Below are 22649 nucleotides of genomic sequence, written 5' to 3'. Positions count from 1 at the left end.
CCTGTCTTTGCCCCAGATCATGGCCTTCCTACGAAACAGCCTGCTAATTTAATGTCTGCAGTAATAAAACGATTTTCAGTACATTTCACTAAATATTGCTATTTTCGGGATTCAACTCTACCACTTTATAAATAAGATTGGCAGGTCCTGCATTTCTTAAGAATCCTTGAACTAGCAACAGCTTTGACATAATCATCCACAAAGTACTCTGAGACACATTAACATTCCACATAGTACTGCCATGGCTAGGTCAGCTAGTATGCCCCCCAAGTAAAGGGGAATTGCGTCACGAGCGCCCATTTCTCCCCTGGTGCTTGGTAGGCCAAACTCCGTGAATAAAAAAAAATGAAGCCATGGCAGCGGTTTCGTTGATGCGCAAGGGGGAACCGCCATCCCGCTTTTAATCTGCTATGCGCTTGACGAGCACACCAGCTTTCTCTGCAGGTGCCAGCGGAAACCAACACTGCTTACATTACAGGGTGTCTACCAACTGGGAAAACCTGGAATTCTCAGGGATATTGAATAGTCTGGAGATGCTCAGGGAAAACTCAGCGAATTTTTGCTTCTGTCAGGGAAAACATGCTGGAATTTTATCGAAAGGGAACGAAGGTCGCGATAACGCTAGCTGGCTCGAGTAATACCCGTGTCACACGGGCACATTTGGAAGGCCTTCCAGTCGACGGCCTTCGAAACGCCAGAACTCTATCGACTCAAAGGAGTTGTCGCGCTGCTACACGGCACGTTTGAAAGGCCGTTGAGTGGTTACGGCGTTTCTATAGCGTTTCTCACCAAATGGCGTGGCGTTGCGTATCTTTATTTTCGTTTTCATTTCACAAAAAGTTAAACAACATTAAAACCACTTAAAAGCACTATAATTTCTTTTATGTTTGTTTATACATTAAAACAATTGTTTATACATTGCCTTACATATATGTTTAGTTTTTAAGTTGTTGAGTAGCGAAACTGCGGCAACGTTTGCGTCGCTGCACGTCGCTGTTGTGGAGAGTGTGTGTAGTTCGCGCGTATCAAGTGGCAAAAATACTTTATTGAATAATTGATAACACTCATATATAGTATCTTTAGAGCATTTTGGTTTGATTTGTTCTTTCTAACCGTGAGTTGGAGCACACTGTGAACGAGAGGGCATGTTCGCGCTGTTTCCGTTTCCATTGCTCAAAGGCCATCGAGATTTCGATAGAGTTGTAAGGTGTTCCGTTGACTCGATAGACTGTTGACTCGGCGGCCGTCGAAACCGCCCGTGTAGCAGCTCGAACTTGACCTTTGAGTCAACTGACTATCGGTTGGAAGGCCTTCCATACGCCCGTGTGACACGGGTATAAAACAGAGAGGGATCGTAACGAATCGTCGTTGACGTCGTGTCGACGGCTAGAGGAGTTGCCATTGTACAGTCAACGACTAACTTCCGGACGTCCGACGAGAACGTCTGAAATTTCGGACGCAAGAACCTTTCGCTGTCCGATTGTCCGGACTTTTTACCGTGACCGCAGGTCCGAAACGGAATTTGTAAAAGCCACCACCTTCGGTTTTGAGTATCTCGCCGCCTTGAACCAGCGCTCTCACGCAGATCCGCTGGCAGCCATAGACATCACCGCAGAAACGCCAGGCATAGCTGCTTCGACGCTCGCTATTAAGTTTCTTGCCGTTTGGTGCCACGTTTTTATTGAAAGGATTCACCCCTGTCAGCAATGGCACTGACTCCGCCTTTCTTGTCCTGGTGATTGGCTTCGCAGCTCGGAAAGCACGGCGCGTTGCATAATGCCGGGTCCCGAAAGTCAGCTTTGCCTCAGTACAGAAATGTTACGCGGTGAAGCATAACAAGCGTAGGAAGGGGCAATTGTCTCGGGACGCAGTACGTATTCCTTAATCATACACGCATGCACCCGCCATCTCCTGTCACAGTACGAGCACCGATATGCCTAAGTGTACTGGCAGACCTTCAGAGCTTTTTTGCATGTGTCTGTGGCGATTTCGAGCCCTCAAAATCAGTAAAAGACATGCATTCACTTTTTTGTCATCCTCCCTTTTTCGAAATGCCTGGTTTTTCGGATGTTTTCGCGGCCCCTAGGGAGTGCGAAAAATCGGACGTTGACTGTACAACTAACCAAGAGGATGCTTCAAATGGTCTGTGGGGTAAACTTGCAGTGGAAGGACAACGATAACAGAAAGGACCTACACATTGAGGAATGAAGGGGAAAGAAAGCGTGCCGCCGCTTCTTTGGAGCTTGAGCTCAAAAAAAAAAAGAAAACAGTGTTGGCTGACAATGAGATGCAGGTGTCCCTCATCCAAACCGAAGTAAAATCTTTAAATCAGTGAAATGCAACACCGAGGCATTGTGCAGGGGCTGAGAGTATGTTAGGACAGTTGAGGTTGGCTTAATTACCAGCTGTTGAGAAAGAATCTCATTTGTGACAAAGTTCGGGCCTCAAACCAATGAGTTTGCTATCAGTTCATAGAAATAGTTCATAATCGCAAATGTTTTATTCAGTATGCATCTCCTTCTTATTCGTATTTGAGAATGTTCAACTCGATTTGCAGTGGGTTTTACTATTCTTTTCGAAGGTATTTTATTCACTGTGCAGTTTACTAACCCCTTCCTTCCGTTTTCATTTTTGAATAAAATAAGCGCTACTCCTTACTATTCAAACTGGATTAAGTCATTTTTATTTTTTAACATGCTTACTGGAGAGTGATAGCGTCTTGACGTAAAACAAAGTTCTGTTTTACTCGGGGAATTTCGCAAAGGCACTCGGGGAAAATCTGGAAAACTCAAGGAATTTGGAACTGTCAACTTGGTAGGCACCCTGCATTAATTTTTTCAGATTGTTTTCCTCTTTCAGATCTTGTTTTCAACATCCTTTGGCTTCTAATTTTCTTTTCTTACAACATATATGTAACACATCTGTGTGGAACCTTACCTTTTTCTGCTCAAGATGCGCAAGCCAGCATGCCATGCCACACGGCTATTTTGCTTTGCCAAAACAAAAGTAGGCAGACAAACTTGGTTTATTCACTTTTTTTATTTGCAACCTATTGCACAGCAAGGCATTCAATACACAACACCATAATGTAGAGCTGAGTATCTTAGTCAGTACGAATGGGTCCATACTGTACTACGATCATACATAAGTAAGACTGCTTCCTACAATTTCTCCTAGACAGAAAATTGCTACAGAGGCCATGTTTGTTTGCTGTGCACAACACAACTCTACCAAAGCAATTTTTGTCACAACAGTTATTTGTGAATAATAGAAAGATCAAAAGAAGCAGATCCACATTTTTCATATACCAGTAACAAAAACTTCCTTTTTTATTCCATACAACGGGTATACTTGAGTGCTTACGGACCGAGCCTTGGTTAGCCCCGCCTCACCGACTACCGATGAGTGGGAGTGGGAAGATCGAATGACCAGATTTCACGAAATTACACAACACCATAGATTGCAGAGGCGTACATTCCCGCCTCCGCACCCAAAATTAAGCAAAAACCAGTCTGTAGAATGGCGGCAGTTACAGACCGGATCCTATCCCAAGTCCAGCTGTTATGCACCTAATATACCCAGATTTATACCCAACGAACAAGTGCAGACATTGCAACTCTAGAGCCACACTGGGGCATATCCTATGGGAATGTACGGCTGTAAATCCAGGGTAATGGTGATGCAGCCTCAAACAGCGACAGCCTCCGCACGGGCTGGGAGTCTGCGTTGGTCAGCTTGGACCTACAGCACCAACTCTGGGCCGTCCAGTGAGCTGAGGAAGCTGCCAAGGGCCAACAACCCTTGACTGAAACCTAGGCGGGGTCCAGGCCCACTCCACCAAATCGCAGGGCACTGAATAAAGTTATTTGAATGAATGAATGAACGGGTATACTTGCTAGTCCAAACAACATGCTATACTTATTCAATTTCCTGCATAGCTCTTCTTACGCTAATGTGCCGATAAATATCCAGCAAATTATATTGAAAATGTCTATTGTCTGTTTTCATAGGTGGTTTTGTTTTGCAATACAACATGTAAGACCACTAGAGCTTCATTCATATTTGTAACATTGTGTACAAGGTATCAATACGAAATTCCTCGCGAGCATATTGCAGATGTTTCTTCAAATTTGTAATGCACTTCGCTTGCTCTATCTTCATCTGTAGGCATAAATGGCACAGTTGCAAGACAATAACAACAAATAGTGCTAAGTTTTTTGTTGAGAAACAGTAAACGCAGGAGAAGCATGTGTCAATTGGTGGTTGATTGTCAGTAGAGGTTGGGCAACGACAGAATGATGCACAAAGGTATTATTGAACATGTAGGTTCGAGACACGGAGAAATATTTTCTAAAAGAAATGCAAGTCGGCTGCATTTAATGCATTGGGCCAACCTGCTCGGAACAATTCTCTTTTGAATGGTTCCCCCTCGCGCATCAACATTGAATCTACATTACACACTTTCTTTAACAAAGCCTATAGGCTCAGTTTAGTGCAACTTGTTTGAAGCATAGGACAGGTGTTAGAGCTACGTTGCGAGTTTCATCATTGGCTGGAGGTCATCCGTCACGTGAATTTCGATGTTGGCACAATAAGGAGGTGAAAGCATTTCAACTTTTCTAGAACACTCGTTTCTGGCACAGCATGTTTTCTTTGTTTATTAAGATTATTCGTGAATTTGCTGAAAGGAGACTCCCTTTTCCCACCCACTTTTGCCATATTAATGAAAACATTGAAGTCAAGAGTTCAGAGCAACATCAGTACTTGACGTAGTAGTTCTGTGGAAACCCGCAAGGTGGAGAGAAGTAATTAATAAAGGGAAAATCAGACATCCACCCGTTCGTAGCAATCGCTACAAAGGAAACCCATACGGGTTCCTCGAAAGAAAAGCCTCAGAGTTGAAGAAAAATTCGTCCTGGTCCTCGACTCGAACCCGGGACCACCGCCTTTCCCGGGCAGCCGCTCTACCATCTGAGCTAACCAGGCGGCTAGCAGATGCCAGGGCGAAGTCGAATTTGTCGACAACACACGAAGCAAAGGCAATTGTTTGACGTAGTAGGCAATTGTTTGACTACATCAAACAATTGCCTTTGCTTCATGTGTTGTCGACAAATTCGACTTCGCCCTGCCATCTGCTAGCCGCCTGGTTAGCTCAGATGGTAGAGCGGCTGCCCGGGAAAGGCGGTGGTCCCGGGTTCGAGTCCCGGACAAGGACGAATTTTTCTTCAACTCTGAGGCTTTTCTTTCGAGGAACCCGTATGGGTTTCCTTTGTAGCGATTGCTACGAACGGGTGGATGTCTGATTTTCCCTTTATTAACATCAGTACTTGCACAACTTTTCTGTAGTAAGCACGAGTAGATTCTAGCTTCACAAGATCCATGCATGGTAGCTGTGCAATAATCTTTGGAAAGGAGGGTGCAAGTGGGCACGCAATGACTGCAGAAAGAATAGGTTGCCAGTGTTTCTGCAAATCTTGAAATATGCCAAAGTATTTTCTAAAGAAAGGCTAATCAGGAAACCGCCCTAAGAGCTATTGGAACTGCAAAAATAATAAAATATCAGTGAGAAAACTTTTCCTAATTTTCAAGCTTTTGGAGCTTTCTTTTTGCAGCAAGTTTTCTCTCGCACTGTTTTTTGAGATCGAGATTGATGTCATTTATGCACAGCATAAGCCACGTATAACAGAACTACTGCAGCAGGTCTATGCGACAATTATTAGAGCAAAATATTTCTCACAGTACACTACTGTTTAGCTTATTCTTCAGTACAGTGAAGACACCACACAACTGCACGACGACACCAGCGTGCTTCGCAAAACACTTCTCCATGTTCTTCTCTTCCTCTTGCGATAATGGAGTGTCACCCGGCACTACAAGAGTTGGTAGAACTCTGGGCTCACATGATACATCGACTTCTCTAGTGCTTTCCTTGTGGTAATCTTTTGGCAGCTCTTTAACTTTGCTGACTTGCTATACCGTTGTGTATCATCTCTCAGTCGGTTGATGACGCCTGTGGTCTCTGGTGAGTATATTTTCTGCTTTTGGCCTCACTGCAGCAGTGTAGAACCTGTAAAGACAGATACATCATCAGAACATCTTGTCAGGCTAGTTGGCAAATTTGCACTGAAGTTGCGTGTTGTGTCAAAGAACACTACACACAGAACAAGCGCAGCTCCATGTCTATGCCTAAATGTCAAGTTCCACTGTAAAGCGAATTCCAGTGGCAACACATGCATGCCATATGACATTGCTTCACATTTATGGAAACACGACATGAAAAGCCCATTCATTACCAAATTTCTAGTGCACATGAGAAAAAAACAAAACTGTTTTCATAAAATAGTACTTTTAATCCATGCAGGTTAGTTTTGATTATACTATTTGTTAGCAGTATTTCAAGTGGGAATACTACCCCAAAATTTAATAAACAAAGTTGCAAGTTTTAGTGCTGCTGTATATTCATGTAACATAGCTGGCTGAGAATACTAGGCATCAGCTTTTAGAGCTAGTTTTCTTGATCAATTAATGTTTTGATTCATCTTGTTAAGAATTGGGTAATTCCACGTTTTATTTACTTTGGCTTGATTTTTCTGCAACACACCCATAAGACCAAAATTAAAGTATTCAAAGACCCTGGCAAAACTAATTAACTTCCAATAGTTTTAAGCTGCTGGGCAACTGAGCATTGGAATTTTTGCTCCAAAGAATTTCTGCTATAAAGCGGCAAACTAAGCTTAGGGAGAAGACGGCAGCGCGCGGCAAGAACTGGCTTTGCCGCGTCATATGCTGTAGCGCGAAGCGAGACACGACATTTTATCAACGTGAATTCACTCATTGTCAGCAAAAACAGTTCGGCTTTTTAGTTTAGCCTATAATGGGGAACATCGCGCACCGCAGACGAGCAAGTGATAATGAGCAACTGACAAGCACGTGGTTTCTTGGTGCACGCAGAGCAAATTTCGCTGCGTAACGTCACAGGGCACCCGACGCCGTAGCAAACGATGAGGAAAAGGCTGCGCTGGCCATGCTCATGACACTTGTGCCATCCTCTGTCAAGTAATTTTTGTACAAAAATAATGTTCAGAAACACAGATTGGCAACCACTAATAACTTGTTTTCCTTAGCTTCATCAATCAGGGACCACTCTTGATCTGGAAGTACCTTCATTATCTAGAAGCACTGGGCGTACAGTGTTAAAAAAATAAAAAGCACGCAAGATACATGACGAGTATTGTTTGGGGACAGGATATACCCTAAAGGGCACACACATTTTTTAGAGTGCATATCGTAGCCTATACCGGTTATATAGGGGCTTCAACATTGTGTTCAAGCTGGCAAACACTTTGACCAGCCCCCTTCCTAAACCAAAAGACTATCAACCGAGAGTGAAAGCTCAAAGCTTTGTTTACAAGATCACTTGGGCCAGCTGTCCAAAAAGTTACATTGGGGAAACAAAAAATCTAAATGAATGAATTGGGAAACACAAGAACGAGAACATGACCATCTCTTGAATGTGAGGTGCCACCACTGAATATTCAGAAGATGCCAGCCACAAAAATTGTTTCCATGAAACTCAAATCCTAGACAGAAATGAACCCCTGAAAAAGGCTATTAGTGCTAGAGTGATTGTATATTCAGAACATGGTAGACTACATAAACCTCTTGAAGGGCAACCTTCCCACTGTATATGTCCCTGGCCTATGCACCACCACGAAAAGGAGAAAAAAGGACTCCATGGCACAACAGTAGCCTCCCATCTCCAGTTCTAACAGTACCACACCCTGGTCCATGCACCTTTCTTTGGCCCCCTTTATTGGTCAAGGACACAAAGAAAGTTGCCATCCCTAGTGAAAACCCCCATCCACCTCCTTCCCCCTATTATGAAAGACTTTCAAAAAGCTTCCCCACAAGAACCACTTCTCTCTCTCTCTAAAAGCTGCACCCCTGTACCATTTGTCATTAACCCCTAAGAAAGGAGCAGAGTTGGTTCCGAGGTGTCGAGTTTTAGTAAATTCACTGCAGGAGACTTCCATTACTTCGGCTTTGGTTAATTCGATTTTTTTTCATTATACTTCGATCTCGACCAAAGGTCCCGTTCAGCACCCATACATTTCTGTGGGACCAAGGTTTCGTTATCTTGATCCTGAAATTAACCTTGACTGGATCATTCAAACTTGGCTGGTTATTATATTTTTCTACTTTGGACCCATAGAAAGTGGGTGTGTGTTTTGGGGGCAGATTGCAATTGGGACAAATACTGCCAAACGAATCAGTGATGTGTTTTGGTATTTTTTCTCCCTCTTGTTTAAGTCGACAAAATTCGTCGGTCCCTTCAGGGTCGAATTAACAAAATTGACTGTATTTGATTGGAAACACTCGTAAATAGGTATTAGGTATTAAGATACCTAGTTCTTACCAAAATTGTGGGCAGCATCATGAGTGTTCTTTCCAATAGTGGAAAACATTCCTGTATCATTTGTGTGGCACATGCTATCCCTGTCTTGAAGTATAAGTTTCAGCTTGCTTATTGTTTCAGACATCACAACTGAACCACTGGGTGGGGAAAGCCAGCTTGAAAAATGTCATATGAACTGTATTGCAAAAGTGTGCATATGTAAGGGCAGCCTTCAGTCACTGATCTGTAGAAAATTAGGGCTCTGCACAGGAAAATGAAGGGAAAGCAGTGGAGGAAGTCATCCGCTGAAATATCAGAGACACGCATGTATACATATACCTGTGTATATACCAATTCTCATTGAAGAACATGGCAATACTGCTGTAAATATTTGCAAAAATGTGTTTGCCTGTTAACTGCTCCAAAAAGCTTGATTTCCTTCTCCAAAGGGATACTTTGGCTGCTTCAGAAAGTTCTCCAAAATGCCTTGTATCAATTGCATCACTGAAGTTGCAGATTTCTTAAAGATTCTGCTAGTGCAGTCCTCACTTCATAGCTCTAGCTTTTAAAGCAGATGCACACAGGTAATATGAAAGGAATGTGAGTAAGGAGGCATAAGGCCCTCTTTAGTGTTTAAAAGCAAATGGGGCACTTCTGCTTCTTTTGCTTGACGAGTACATACATACGTGCAGTTTTTTACAAGCACCCTAAGCACCTGAGCATTCATGCATGTTGATACTCTTTTGCCCCATAAGCATGTACTTGCATGTCATGGTAGATTTGTTCAACTGCTTTCTTGCATGCACTTTTGAATGGTGCAGGTTGAACAGAAGTCATCACTTGTCAACAGCTATATTTCAACATTTGAGAGCAGTAGCACTTTTCCAGGTAAGAATCACTGGGCCTAATAGTCGTAAAAAAATTTTAGTTGATAATAAATATTATAAATCTGTAAATTTTGAAAGATTGTTCTCATGCACTTTCTGCTGTACATTGCTTCAAAGGCAGTTGCGCAAATTAGTTAATCGGTGGTGTGCAAATAATTGATTGAAATAATTGAGATGTTAATTGAAGTAATTCAGGTTAGCTGACAAAATATCACATAAGGGCTCAGGTCCACTTTTTTTCTATGAGTGAGAAGCTTGGTTTTTAAGTTTTGTGCATTAGAAAAAGAAAGGAGGTAGTGGTTGTAGCTTGGTTCCAAGTATAGTGCAAGATGCATATTTTAAGTGAGAAGTACAAGCAAGAAAACTTGCATTATTTAAATACAGATATAGCACTCTGACCCTTCAAAATTCATTCACATTGGATCTTGTTTTAAATTAATACTTAAAGTGAGGACTTGCTTAGGCTAGTGTGGTACATTATCCTTATTTTTTTTATGTTTCTTTGCTAAAGTTGAACCCATCCATTTTTCTATTCGTGACAGCCAAGCTGTGGAAGCAGGGGCATTGTTCTATTGATGTTGTATTTCTGTCTTCCAACTGACTTAGATCTCATTTTGTGCAAGAAACACTTCCAAAAACTGTCACATACTCTTTTCTTTCCCTTTTTTTTTTGAAGTGCAGTGGAATTTTCTTCTTTCCAAATAAGCGACAACTTACTAGCCTTGCAAAAACGCTCGTATACTTAGATTAGGTGCACATTAAAGAACCCGAGGCAGTCAAAATTAACCCAGAGTCCTTTACTAAAGCGTGCTTGTAATCACATCGCACTTTTGGCACGTAAAAAGCCAAGAATAAGAAATGTTGATTTATTAATTAGCCTTGTCCATTCACTGCCACTACATTTTATATCACAATGAAGTACTTAAAGAAATTTGAATGATGTATCAATGCTCGTATTCCACTTTTGCATTATTTTCAGGCATGCTGAACCCCTGCTCTTGAGAAGAGTAATGTATTTGCTACTTCCAAAGTGAAATCTGCTAATCTAGCTTGACAATGTTTTTCTTCAGTGCATGTTTTATCATTTCGGTTGTATTCATATTTTGGGTGCAATTTCACTTTTGTATATGCCCTTCCCATGATACAAATCTTGTAACCCTTAACCTAATTGTGCACACTTTGCACCGCGCATGGTGTGCTGTGTGAAAATGTATAAATGAGTAACATAGCAGAATTATTAAGCAAGGGAATGTAATGTACACTGCCATGTAATGTACACTTACCCACCATAGTGGCTCAGTGGCCATGGCATTGCACTGAGGGTGAAATGAAGAAACACCTGTGTCTGTTTGTTTCCATGTGTCCAAAAATGTCCATGTCTGTTTGTGCAGTCTTTATTTTTAAAGAAATAATTGTCAGTGCAACCATTGCCTTTTAGTGGAAATCAGTATGGTATAATTTTGAGATATTTTTCATTTAAATGTTGTTACTAGCACACAGTGCAACAATTAAAAAATGAAAATTTAAGAAAATGTTTCATTGTTGAATTTGAAAACATTTTACACTTCATTTATTCTTACTCTAGAGATCCAGGAGGACTCAACTCATTTAAAGCTCAATGCCAGTAAACGGTAAGCACAGGGTGTACCAGCTTATAGCTGGTATTTCTTCTTACAGTATTCTACAGCACAGCATGGTTGTGTTTTTGTTTCTTTCTTAATTTAGAGCAGCTGTTGTAGAGAAATCTGTGCTCCATGTTCCAGAGTTTCGTTAGTTCTTGTCAGTGATAAGTCAAGAATGCAGGCACGTCTCCTCCTAAAAGAAAGCATAAACTGCCCGCCCTTCATCTCCTCACACTTGAAGAAATATTTTCCTTGCAAATGCCGCCAGCACAAAAAGGAAGTGCCCTGGTTATTCTGCAATAATAAGTATGCCACAGTCATGCACCACACACACAAATGGGCAAAATAGCTGTCGTGGGTATGATATGGAAACACTCCCCCTTCCCTCTTTTGCATCCTTGTGCATTGTATTGCTGCTTAATTGAGATTAAGTTCAGCTCGACATAGGAATACAGGCACAAGACGAAACAGTGTGCGCCGTTCCTTCTTGTCTCTGTTCCCATATTGCTCTACACTTCACAGTTCAATATGACTGGGCAACAAGTTCACATTGCCACCCTGATTGTGTGGGTGTGTTCTGTGGCTGAAAAGATGCACCACAAAGAGCCGAATGGCCTGGTTGGTCCCTTCGCAGATGTGGGTGTCACTTGCATCTGATCAACAAAAAATCTCTACAAGCAGTGCGAGGAGCTTCACTGCAAGAAAGACGAAAAACACCTAAGACAAAGGCAGGGACATGGATGCAAGGGATGAGGGAAGAGAGGAAGACTAGGTTGGATTTGCTGGTGGATCTGTGCACATTTCATTCATGAGGCATCTTCTGCTGAATGACCAGTCACCAACTGACCATTATGATGACATCTACTATAAAACTCAAAATTTTTTCAGTGGTATTGCTGTTGCACCATAAAATGAAACTGCATTATAGAAAAGCATGGTTCTTGCCAGCGCTTGTCTTGCTTTCGTTTGTTCTGTTTCTTTATTTTTGCTTTCTGCAAGTATGTATGGATCATAACCATGAAGTAAATGCGATATGCATTTAGGTTCTTGGAAAAGCGGCAGCAGAAGTTGCAGGATCGACGCAAGAATGTGCAGCAATTGCTCGAGTGGCAGAGGAAGCTCAATGCACAGGAGGCAAGCGTACGTGCCCTTGAGCGCAGAGCCCTTGCTAGGCTTAGGGGACGTGGTGCGAAGACTCCACTGCAGAGTGAGTGCTGGCACTGATGCTATTGATGCAGAGAGCAATGAGAGCATTCGTAAAAAGGTTTAATTACTGGGCTAGGTCTGATGACAGGGGACAGTTTAGTGCAACAAGGCATTAACACAAGGAACCTAGGGGCATGTGTCCACATCATTCTTTGTGTTTGTTCCTCATTGCTCTAACTAAAAAATACTCCCCTATTTGTCTGCGAAAATCAATTTGATTATCAGTAGTAAAACTATAATGCAAGAATGATTTGTCTGAGTTTGTTGCACCAATAAAAATTCACTATAAATCGAAGTTGACTTTAATGATTTTGTAGCATGTTGCATGTTGATTCAGGAATCAAGCAAGTAATTTAGAGGCAGTGCACAAACATCTAAATTAATATGGACGAGCTCAGCCTTAGGCAGGGGAACAGCACAAATTGTGTTAACAAGCTCATCTCATCTCATACTGTTTCAAGGAGTTAACAAAATACAAGAATTTGGTACTAGGCAAAAGAGTGCTAATCGTGGCTCAAGAAAAAGGCCGTAATAGCCTGGCAGTAAAATTTAAATGAAATCAAGGGTTTGGCAAAATATTGTCTGGCAAGGGAAGTTCATATCAGAAGAAAATGTACACTCGCCAATGAAGGAATAAAATATTGACCTTTTGGCGCCCATGCAGTGCTTTGATTGCAAAACTGAAATGCACAGCAGTGACAGTTTGGTGGAATGATCACAAGAACGAAATTCGCAACCGCGATCATATAATAGTGTGGTAGCTGTGCATTTCGTTCATGTTATCAAGACACCTGTATGGGTGTCGAAACATTGACATATGTTTTATTTCTTCATTGGCGAGTGTCCTTCTCTTCTGCTGCTAAAATTGAATGACTGCCTTGAAACATCTAAAATAGTATTTTTTTTTTTCTTTCGTGCCAAAGGAGGTTCTGCCAAATATTGGAATAGCATTTAGTTCTCTTGAACTTCATGTACTTCAGTGTTATCAAGCATCCAATTGAGACCTTGGAGCCACATATTACTCTGTTGCCACTCGTACTGAACTTGGTCGTACTGTGTGTCTGCGCTTAAGTTGTGTATGCGTGACATAAGTTGTGTATGTGAAAGCAATTGTACAGATACCTGAAGCACTTTCACACCGTCTCGATTGGCACCGTCATGTTGTCACAGCACCAATGCGCTTGAGCAGCCAGCAAGTGGAGGATTAGATGGTCTCCAGTGATTCGCAGTGCGTTTGGCTGCAAAAGTGATGAAGCCAAAGCCTGCCTGTCACACTCCACTCAAACTGCTGTGCTGGACCCAGGACAGTGTTCTGGCTTCCGCTGCTGGCATGAGCATTGCGCACACACACATTAGCTGTGCAGCTGTGGGCATACTACACCGTGGTGCATAAACTGGTATGAACAGAAAATAGAGCAAAGATAAATCTAAATTTTCTAACCTTTTCTGCTGGCACTAATAAACGCTGATGGTTTTTCTTCGCTCTCGTCTTGTGCACCGTCGAGGTGCAATGTCTGCAACATTGCTGGCAGTGCTCCTGTTCATGCCAGTGTTCTGAGTTGCCTTCAGCACAACGCTAAACCTTGTTATTACTTTCATTGTTTAGTCTTCAGGCGAAGCTAAGAATTTTCTAAATATCGATGTAGATCTTTAAAAAAATTCACCTGTGGCAGTCAGCACATTCTCTCCAACTTTATATGGACTACTTTTCAAGGCAGAAATTAATTGCTCAACAAATTATTTATAATCAGATAATTAATGCATCTAATTTTAATTTCATTAATGTCCTCAAGGTGGGCACATTGTAAGTTTAGAATTAAAGCTAAGCTACGCTTATTGGTCAGTTTTCTGAGCCTAGCACTAGTTTTGACGTAGCTCAGAAAAAAAATGCATTAGCATGCCACCTATATTCACAAAATGACTTCCTTATGCACTGCAGAACAACGCTCTGTGAATTGCAAATGTGTATTGCTGTGTGCATTTCATGGGTTGGGAAAGAACACCGCAATACTGTTACTAGTCTAAAGGACTTTTGATGAACGGACACAACTTGGAATACTGCTGGTCTTCAATTCTCAGCATGATCAAGCAACAGCTATATCAGCCCAAATGCGACAAAATAAAAAAAAGTCGCAGTTTCACCCAAAAGGCAAAGCATTGACTGCGATAGCAAATTAGTGGACAACTATAAAAAGTAAGGATAGTAATTTTATTGGCCATATGAGGTTGTAAACATAGGCATACTAACCAAATTAACAAACATGTTGTCACACACATACAGGCAAACATGAACACATCTCACTCGATGACCATGGAAACTCGCTGTCAAAATGCTGGAGTGAGGAAGCACGGCAGCAGCAGTGTGCAAATTGACCTTCGTGCTACTTCTCCCATCAACACTAAGCCGTGAGAACACAGTGCACGGCGAAGTCTGTCCCTGTTGCTGATGGCTTTCAAGATAGAGAGCCGCGCGCAGGCTGGGTTGTCCGGATTAGAATGCCCCCCCCTCCCTACCATCCCCCCGGAGCCTTGCGCACAACGGAAGATAGTGCGCTTCCTCCTCACTTTCCTCCCTTGGGTGCACAAGATTGAGCTGCGATCACTGGCTAACCCTCACATGCTTTCACTTGCACAGACAGCATACAGCACGCGATGACAATTTTATTGCCCTTGGACTTTATACAGAACTTCACGGCGACGGTAATGGCAGAACTGTGCCTGGAGTGACCAAATAATTGTTATCGTAATGAAAGTAAACTTTATAATTAATCGAAAATTACAATTTGGCATGCAAGTTGTGTTCACTTCATGTAATCCAGCTAAAAAGGCAGAATTTCACTCTCTGTGACAGGCATTTTTTTGTCAATCTATGTAGCCTAAAGATCATACCCTATATGTGTGCATGCATGTTGTCTGATTTTTTATACAGGCCAGAACTCAGTGATGCCTGGACCATACATGAGCATTCAATGCGTAGCCACAGTGAAGATTACCTTGCCTCTAATTTCATTCAAGCTGTGAGGTGCTTTAGCTATTATCTGCAGCTGCAGTGGCAAATGTTTATGTGGCTCGGAACTCTTACTGAAAACTTAGGACTCAAAACTTTGAAATCTTTAAAATGAAGTTTTTGATGAAACAGTATACAAAAAGCTCGAGCATTCGTAGTCTTATTTTTCGTTATTTTGCATGCTTCAATGTCTTTTAAAGGCAAATCGGACACACCTGTCATAGCAGCTCCATCTCAAGCAGAGATGACAACTTCCAGATCTAGAAGTGGTGGAGAAGTAAAAAGTTCAACATATCCTGAAGATTCCTCAATAGAGGAAGAAGTGTCTGAAGAAGTGGATGTTAAGGCCGCACCAGCAACAGAATCCATACAGGAAGAGGCAGCTGGGACAGAACCAACAAGGTAAGAAAACTGAGTGTGAAGTTGGAATTTATTCATGTTTTTAGTGTATCTGTATGTATCACAGTATACACGGTGATCATTTTTAAGTTTTGTGGTATTTTTAAAATTAGCCTGTTGCAGATAACGTAATTCTAGTCCTCGAGCTGGCTTATTCAGAGAGGTGGACATAACTTTCATGTGAAATCGAAACACATATTTAACTAATTAACAAACAGACACTAATTAATTTTTGAATGAATTACCTTAACGCACATATTCCAATTTACGAATTGTAGCTAGCGAGCTTGCAAGGCATATTTACTTGAATAACTTCCAGAATGACACCAATTAGGAGATATGCGCCATCAAACTTGCCCTAAAAATGCACTGTTGTTTCACTTATGTTATTAACAAAATGCTCTTTTGTGCATTGAAGCACAAAAGTGACTGGAACACCCATGTAAAAGTAACTGAACCAATGTCCCACACTACGAGAAATATCTCGAAGCTGGTGTCATCCTAGGTATTCATTTCAAGTGGAAATGTCTTACAAGCTCACTAGTTCTCACTAGTTGCAATTCGTAAATTGCGATATGTGCCATAAAGTAATTAATAAAGAAGCTAATTAGATAATATTTTAATTAGTTGAATATGTGTTTCGATTGCTCGTGCTAGTAATTTCTGCCTCTTCGAACTATCCAGCTCAAGGACAAGAATTATGCCATCTGCCACAGGCAATTTTAAAAAATTCCGTAAAACTTAAATATGATCACCCTGTATACAGAGTTTGTCTGGAAAGTAATGAGACTGCCTGCCATGACGCGCTTCAGTTGCCAGTAGCAATCTCAGAGGCGGGATTTGTGGTGTAGGTTCTAAGCTAAGCGATGCACCAAGCGGCAGTCATGTCCAAGCTCTGACGCAGTGAGGATCTGAAGTGGCGAAAAATTTGTTTCCGAGTTTTTGTCACAGCAGAAAACGCCAAAATGGAACGTTCGCTGGAACAGCGGTACGTGATTAAATTTTGCTTTCACGTGGTTAAGCCTTGGTTAAGGAGTTCAAGAACAGACGAGAGACCATTGAAGACATGGAGCAATCTGGACGCCACTTCAACGTGGTATGGACAAAAATGTGGCCAAAGTAAAATATCTCTTTGACTATGACCATTGTTTGAGCATTAGATTAATCACCGAAGATGTCAACATGTGCAAAACAATGATTCACAAAATTATTTCTGAAAACTTGAACATGCAGAAGGTTTTTTTGAAATTGGCGGCAAAGGTGTTGAGTAATGAACAAAAACAACGACAAGTTAACGTTTTCTGTGAGATGTTGGTCCACTTAGAAAGTGAACGGGACTTAAATGTAGACGGAGTAATAACAGGCGACGAATCATGGGTGTTCCAGAATGACCCCAAAAGCAAGTGCCAAAGTTAGGAGTGGCACACCACAAACTCCCCGCATCCCAAGAAAGTGAAAATGTTTAAGTCCAAGGTGAAGACAATGTTCATTGTCTTTTTTGACGAGCGTGGGGTGGTCCACAAAGAATTTGTACCTTTGGGACGAACCGTCATCGCTGTGTTCTACAAAGAAGTCCTTGAGCACTTTCACAGAGCTGTCAAATGGAAATGACTGGCGATTGCCGATCACTGGAAGCTTCACCATGACAATGCTACAGCCCACACCGCCTTCGTTGCGACTGCCTATGTAGCCCGGATAGGGGTTTGCAACCTTGCTGCAGCCACTGTACAGCCCCGATGTGAGCCTGGCAGACTTTTTCCTGTTCCCAAAGCTCAAGAGAAGCCTGAAAGGTTTCTGTTTTGACAATGTTCCCGCCATCCAACAGGCTGTCACAGAGTCTGTGAAAGAGGTTATGGCAGCTGACTTCCAGGGAGTCCTTGCAGCGTGGGAATCGCGTTGGCAGTGGTGTATCGATGCCAAAGGAGACAACTTGGAGAATTTTAATATGTACCAATCAGATCAATACTTTTTACCAGACCCAGTCTCATTACTTTACGGACAGACCCTGTATAACATTATTAATGATCACAGAGTTGCAACTGCTTGCCCATACTTCAAGAAAGTTAAGCTTACCCATGTCGCATTCGTGGACAACAGTGTCATGTGCTCAATCATCAGTTGTGTTTTCATTACTGAGGAGGTGGGTTGATTGAAATGCCTATGCAGGAGAAAAATTGTGGTTTTTCTACACACACTCATCTGCATCAAAATTTTGGTCAATAATTCACTAGCATTTTTCATTCTAAGGCTCTTTAAAAAAAACAAAAAAAACATAGGCTAGTGTCTTTTGTTACACCGTTGCTTTTGTTCAGCATGTTGCCCACTACCTTGGGCACTTATCAAGAGGTCTTCCAAACTTTGCCTTTCTGTACATATCAGTTATTTCCTGCTCGAGGATTATTAAAAACATGCAGGTTGGTCAATAAACTTACCGCAGTGCCACATTCTTTGCTAAAACTCTATTGGTACATATAGGTGATATTAGTTTGTCATGGGTGTTCCCGCATTGGGCTATATGACGAGCATTATTGCACTCCTTTGTGCAGTGAGCTTCAGTTAATACACTTGTGAAACACTGACTGGGCTTGTTACAATCAATGTGATTCATCAGAATCGGCCACAATACCGTTCTCAATATAATTATAAAATACCCTCATTACTTGCTTATGATCGTGGGTGGAACTTCCTAGAAATTCTATATTTAATAAATGAGCGGGAAGTGTAAAGAGAGCTGAGGAATTTGCAGGCTTTTTCTGAAATGCTTATCTATTACCACAATTTCAGTAAAGTGGAACGTTGGGCTAGTTGGTGAGTGATCATCATACCTTGCTGGTGAAGCAGCGCACAGACACGGACACAGTGAAGAGAAACAGGAAAAGACGACACTCGCAGCGAGTGTCGTCTTTTCCTGTTTCTCTTCACTGTGTCCGTGTCTGTGCGCTGCTTCACCAGCAAGGTATGATGATTACCACAATTGTTGCTTGTGAAGGATGCAGTGGTTACACAGTTGCTGTATTTATAGCGCCATTGTCACAGAAAGTTCTGCCTTAGCACATTAATGTGTGTTGTACGCAATCATCCACTGTTAGTAAAAGATCTCGTAAGTCTTTCAACACTAATGTCATCATATAAAAGTGAAAGTTGTCATCTACTTGAAACTTGCATAAAGTTACTAGGAAACCAATACAAGTTCATAAAAAAAGAAAGAATTGCAGTTGGAAAAATAAATGCATCTGGGTCCACAAAATGCACCCAGCACAACTGCCTATTTGGGACTGTCATTAGGTGGCAGGGTGAGGGCAAATTAATGGATGGGGCTCATTTGTTCACATAAGCTGACTTTTCTTTTTGTAAAATGTTGGTTATATTGGCTTAAGTACTAATGGAATGTTTCCTCTAAACAGCAAATTGCTGTGCACATAACCAGCATAATAGTACAGTACTGCTGCTTAAATGGAACACCATCCTCGTGGTTGGTTTGTTTTGTATTCACGCAGTGCTCAAGCTTTGTCACTCAATAAATGGAACTGCTGATAAACGGAACCAATTTCATTGGTCCCTTGAGGTTCCATTTAGATAAAGTCCACTTTACCTCCATAAGCCACATTAAAATTATAGTATGCATACCACAGATAAAAAAGTGCAGAATAGCTTTCATAATGCTCCTTTTGCTCTGTTTATGTTATCTATACATTCAAAAAGCAGTTCCTTGCTGTGAAAGGAAAGTTCACAAAGTCCTCTTGAACACTTGTATACCAAGGTGTCTCTGTCATTCTTAAAATGGATTGTTTCCTGATTTTTAATTTGTCAACTGTTATGGCATTTGTCAACAGTGGTGGCCAGCTTGAATCTACTATTGACAGCAAGGTTGTGGCATCAGCTTCCTCTGAGGCAGAGGTCTCAACGCAGACTGAAAATATCATTCGGTGCAGTAGCAGCAGTGGCCCCAAGAGCTTGATGCTTATCAAGAAGCCATTAGTAGTCAGAAGAAAAATTCGGCGGGACTCTAGCGGCTCTGAGGATTCTTTCAACGTATCACTTTCTGGTGAGTACTTTTTTTTTATTATTCAGCACATGTCTGTTTATGTTCTTTTATTTAGGGCCATTTTAATTTACCATTAAACATGCTCTCTAGCAGAACAGCTGGAATGCATAGTGCAGTAAACTATTGTGGTAACCTAATGATGTAAGTAATTAAACATTCAACTGATGCTTTCACTTTCTTGTAGGTTCTAAGACCACAAAGAGAAATTAGATGATTGTGAGCTACACAATGCACAATTTGGGTTAGACACATAGTTTAACTATAGTTCGATCATTCCGAAATAGTGCCTGCATTGGAGGAAAAATAAAAAGGAAGTACATGCAAATGTGACACAGCATGTGTTAAAATCGGCAGCTTCTTAATCATCTATGCTCATGATGCTCAGTTTAATTGTAGCTGTGTGCATGCTTATGGTAAACCTTTAGATTGCAGGCATCTGCAGTCTTGAACATAAGTTACATATTAACCTTGAGGATACATTGGATAAAACATGGTGACTGCTGTTCATGCCTTCAGCATCTGTCGCATGGCATCTAAAATTCATGGAGGTGTGTGCATAATGACATAGAACGAACTAGCATTTCATTTGCATAAGTGTTGCTTTCAGCCAAAATTTTATAACTGCTCAGTGAGAAAAAATAAAATTATACAATTGGCAACAGAACAATTGCACTTGCACCTTGCATTCAGTGATTGAACTTCTGCACCGATTGTGCCATTTTGATACGAAAGCAAATTCCTGCGCCGAACTGCACCAATTACAGAAAATTGTCCAAAATTGTGCCAGAATAGCTTCAGCACATGTGTCGCGGGAGCAGCAAGTGGATTCGTTCTCTGAAAAAGAGTGCAGCGATTCACATTCCGCACACCGCATATGGCGCCTACCACAGTTTCTTGTAATTTTCACGCTTATAACACTGGACTTCTCAGCGCTTCCTGCAAGTAGCCAGCGTGCGTGCAGCCACTCCCGGCTGTCGACACTGCTGTCAGAATGGCCAGGGCACCTGTATTTAGAGTGTACTAGAATACGATTGAGTGGGCCCAGCGGCACGGCGCTCCCTGTCCGAGGTGCAAAACAGTGAAAAGTGGGCTGCGGACCCAGCGAGTCAACTAGATATTGGGGAGGCGCATGCTGCAGTGGGTTCAGTGGGCGGGCTTCCCTTTCCCTAGGGCCAATATAACGTAAAACTATGCCCGTCTTTTGGTATGCCCAGTGGGTAAGGCCTAAGCCATTCTGACCTACCATGAAGGGCTAATGGCGGACTTGGAATAAAACAGATCGGAATAATTTTACGTTATACCAGAAAGTTAAGCATTAGGTGCTTTGAAATCTCCCTGGTCTATTATGTAAAAATGGCTTTCAATAAATCACAGTAGTTCTTGGTCTGTTGGTGAAACTCTTTTCCAGACACTTCACCTACACTATCGAGACAGTAAAGAAAACTGTATCTATAAAAAAATTTCTTTGGCTACTTTTTGAAATTTCGCGCTCGCCTATTGCAGAATGCGCATTTTTTGTCATTTCTATCACTAAATAAAGATCTACAGGCACTATCGCCAAAATTTGCATGCACTAGACAGTCTCAATATCAGGGCAATCTGCTTTAAAATCCAGCTGAAAACATTGCTTGAGACAGTTGGGTACAGTGCTCGTATTGGTTTATTCTGTTTTTTGTACTGGTTTCGAAGTGCGCTGCCATATTCCATATTCCACCAAAATTCAGATTGGACTGCACCAAACTGCTTCAAAATAAAATTTTGTCTTCTCCAAATTGCTCTGAAATGCAATTTTGTCTGCTACAAACTGCTCCATAACCCAATTTTATTTGCTCCAAAAATTGCTCCAAAAATACTTCCCCAATGACAGCCCACCCCTGTGCATTCTTTCTATAAGGAAAGCAAAACTCTAAAACCTGAGTCCACTCTAGCATTCTGTATAAAATTTCACCCCAGAAAACATCCTACAGATATGTCTCCCTCATCTAATAAAACAGTAGTTTTTGAAAACTTGGACATTGCTACAGAAATGCAAAATGAGAATACTTTCAAAGATTCAGAATTGTGCTATATTTTTTGTGCACTTCTCATGTGGCCCCCAAAACCTGCGTGAAACATATGTGGGGACTTCTTGTATTCTGCATTCTTCTGTGAAAATAACGGAGTTTCTGCTTCCCTTTGGCTGCTTTTGCACACTTTGCTGCATTTGCTCTTGTCATGGACGTGCACTTTTCTAAACTATTTTCCAAATGGTATGCTGTGTGCATGACGCAAACAGTAACTAAATTCTCAAGCACTCTCTGAATCCCTTTTGGGCCAGCATTCATGACTGCAAGGGCTGTGATCATTGGTAATGTCAGAGCTTGCCAATCAAATGTGCCCATCGTCAAGAGAGAAGATGTTGTGCCAGTCTGTTGTGGTGGCCTGGAAAGCCTAGAACATTAGCCACTCTAGCATGCGGTCAGTCTCATCCTGCTTGATGTGCCCCTCGGCTTGATCAAACAGTGCTGCTTTCCAAAGCTGTGGTGTGTTCTGAACTTCAGGGACGTATTACAGATGCAAATCTGCACACTAGAAATGGGGAAGAGACTATAGTATAGAGCACAACAAGCACCAAAAACGGAGGTCCAAAACAGTTTGAAGGCATGAAGCCCCATGTCCTTGGAAATCAAATGACAGTGCAAGGCATAATGTGGCATTAAATCCTAGTCAAGTGACAGTGTCTGTGTCAGTAGTGCCTTGAGTGTTGCTTCCTTTCCAGTTGCTGCCCAAAATTTTTCGCTTTTGGCTTTATTCATCAACCTTTGCCTAGGTCTTATCACTCCCTTGATGCCACTGCTTGAGCTTATAAAAAAAAAAAAAAGAAGAGAAACCAACCTTTACACTGATCATAGTCATTTTAAGCTTAGCCTTTTCCTCGTGCCACGAATGCACTTCCAAAATAGTGGTCATGGCACATTTCTTTTATCTGAGGTGCCGATCTGCCCATCTAAATATAGAAATTGTCACTTTGTTATCTCACCAATGTGGCTTAAATTTTTTTCTGGCACCTTCTTGAATAGTTTGGAACCTGGAAGTGCAAGAACCTCGA

The 22649-nt window shown here is 41.6% G+C and overlaps 1 protein-coding gene across 2 annotated transcripts in view; it reads left to right on the top strand.

The window, feature by feature from the left end:
- The window catches only part of LOC135902637 (centrosome-associated protein 350-like), a 262164-nt gene that overhangs the window by 200427 nt on the left and 39088 nt on the right, over positions 1-22649 (top strand). For both annotated transcript variants that reach the window (XM_065432834.1, XM_065432833.1), the window contains 5 exons: positions 9217-9283; positions 10868-10913; positions 11948-12111; positions 15318-15519; positions 19350-19561. In XM_065432834.1, coding sequence (XP_065288906.1) covers positions 9217-9283; positions 10868-10913; positions 11948-12111; positions 15318-15519; positions 19350-19561 — 691 coding nt within the window. The remainder of the gene's footprint in view (positions 1-9216; positions 9284-10867; positions 10914-11947; positions 12112-15317; positions 15520-19349; positions 19562-22649) is intronic.

The sequence above is a fragment of the Dermacentor albipictus genome, chromosome 1, assembly GCF_038994185.2.
Source record: "Dermacentor albipictus isolate Rhodes 1998 colony chromosome 1, USDA_Dalb.pri_finalv2, whole genome shotgun sequence".
Taxonomy (NCBI): Eukaryota; Metazoa; Arthropoda; class Arachnida; order Ixodida; family Ixodidae; genus Dermacentor; species Dermacentor albipictus.
Note: the sequence above shows the minus strand (reverse complement) of the source record. Positions and strands in the feature narration are given on the sequence as shown.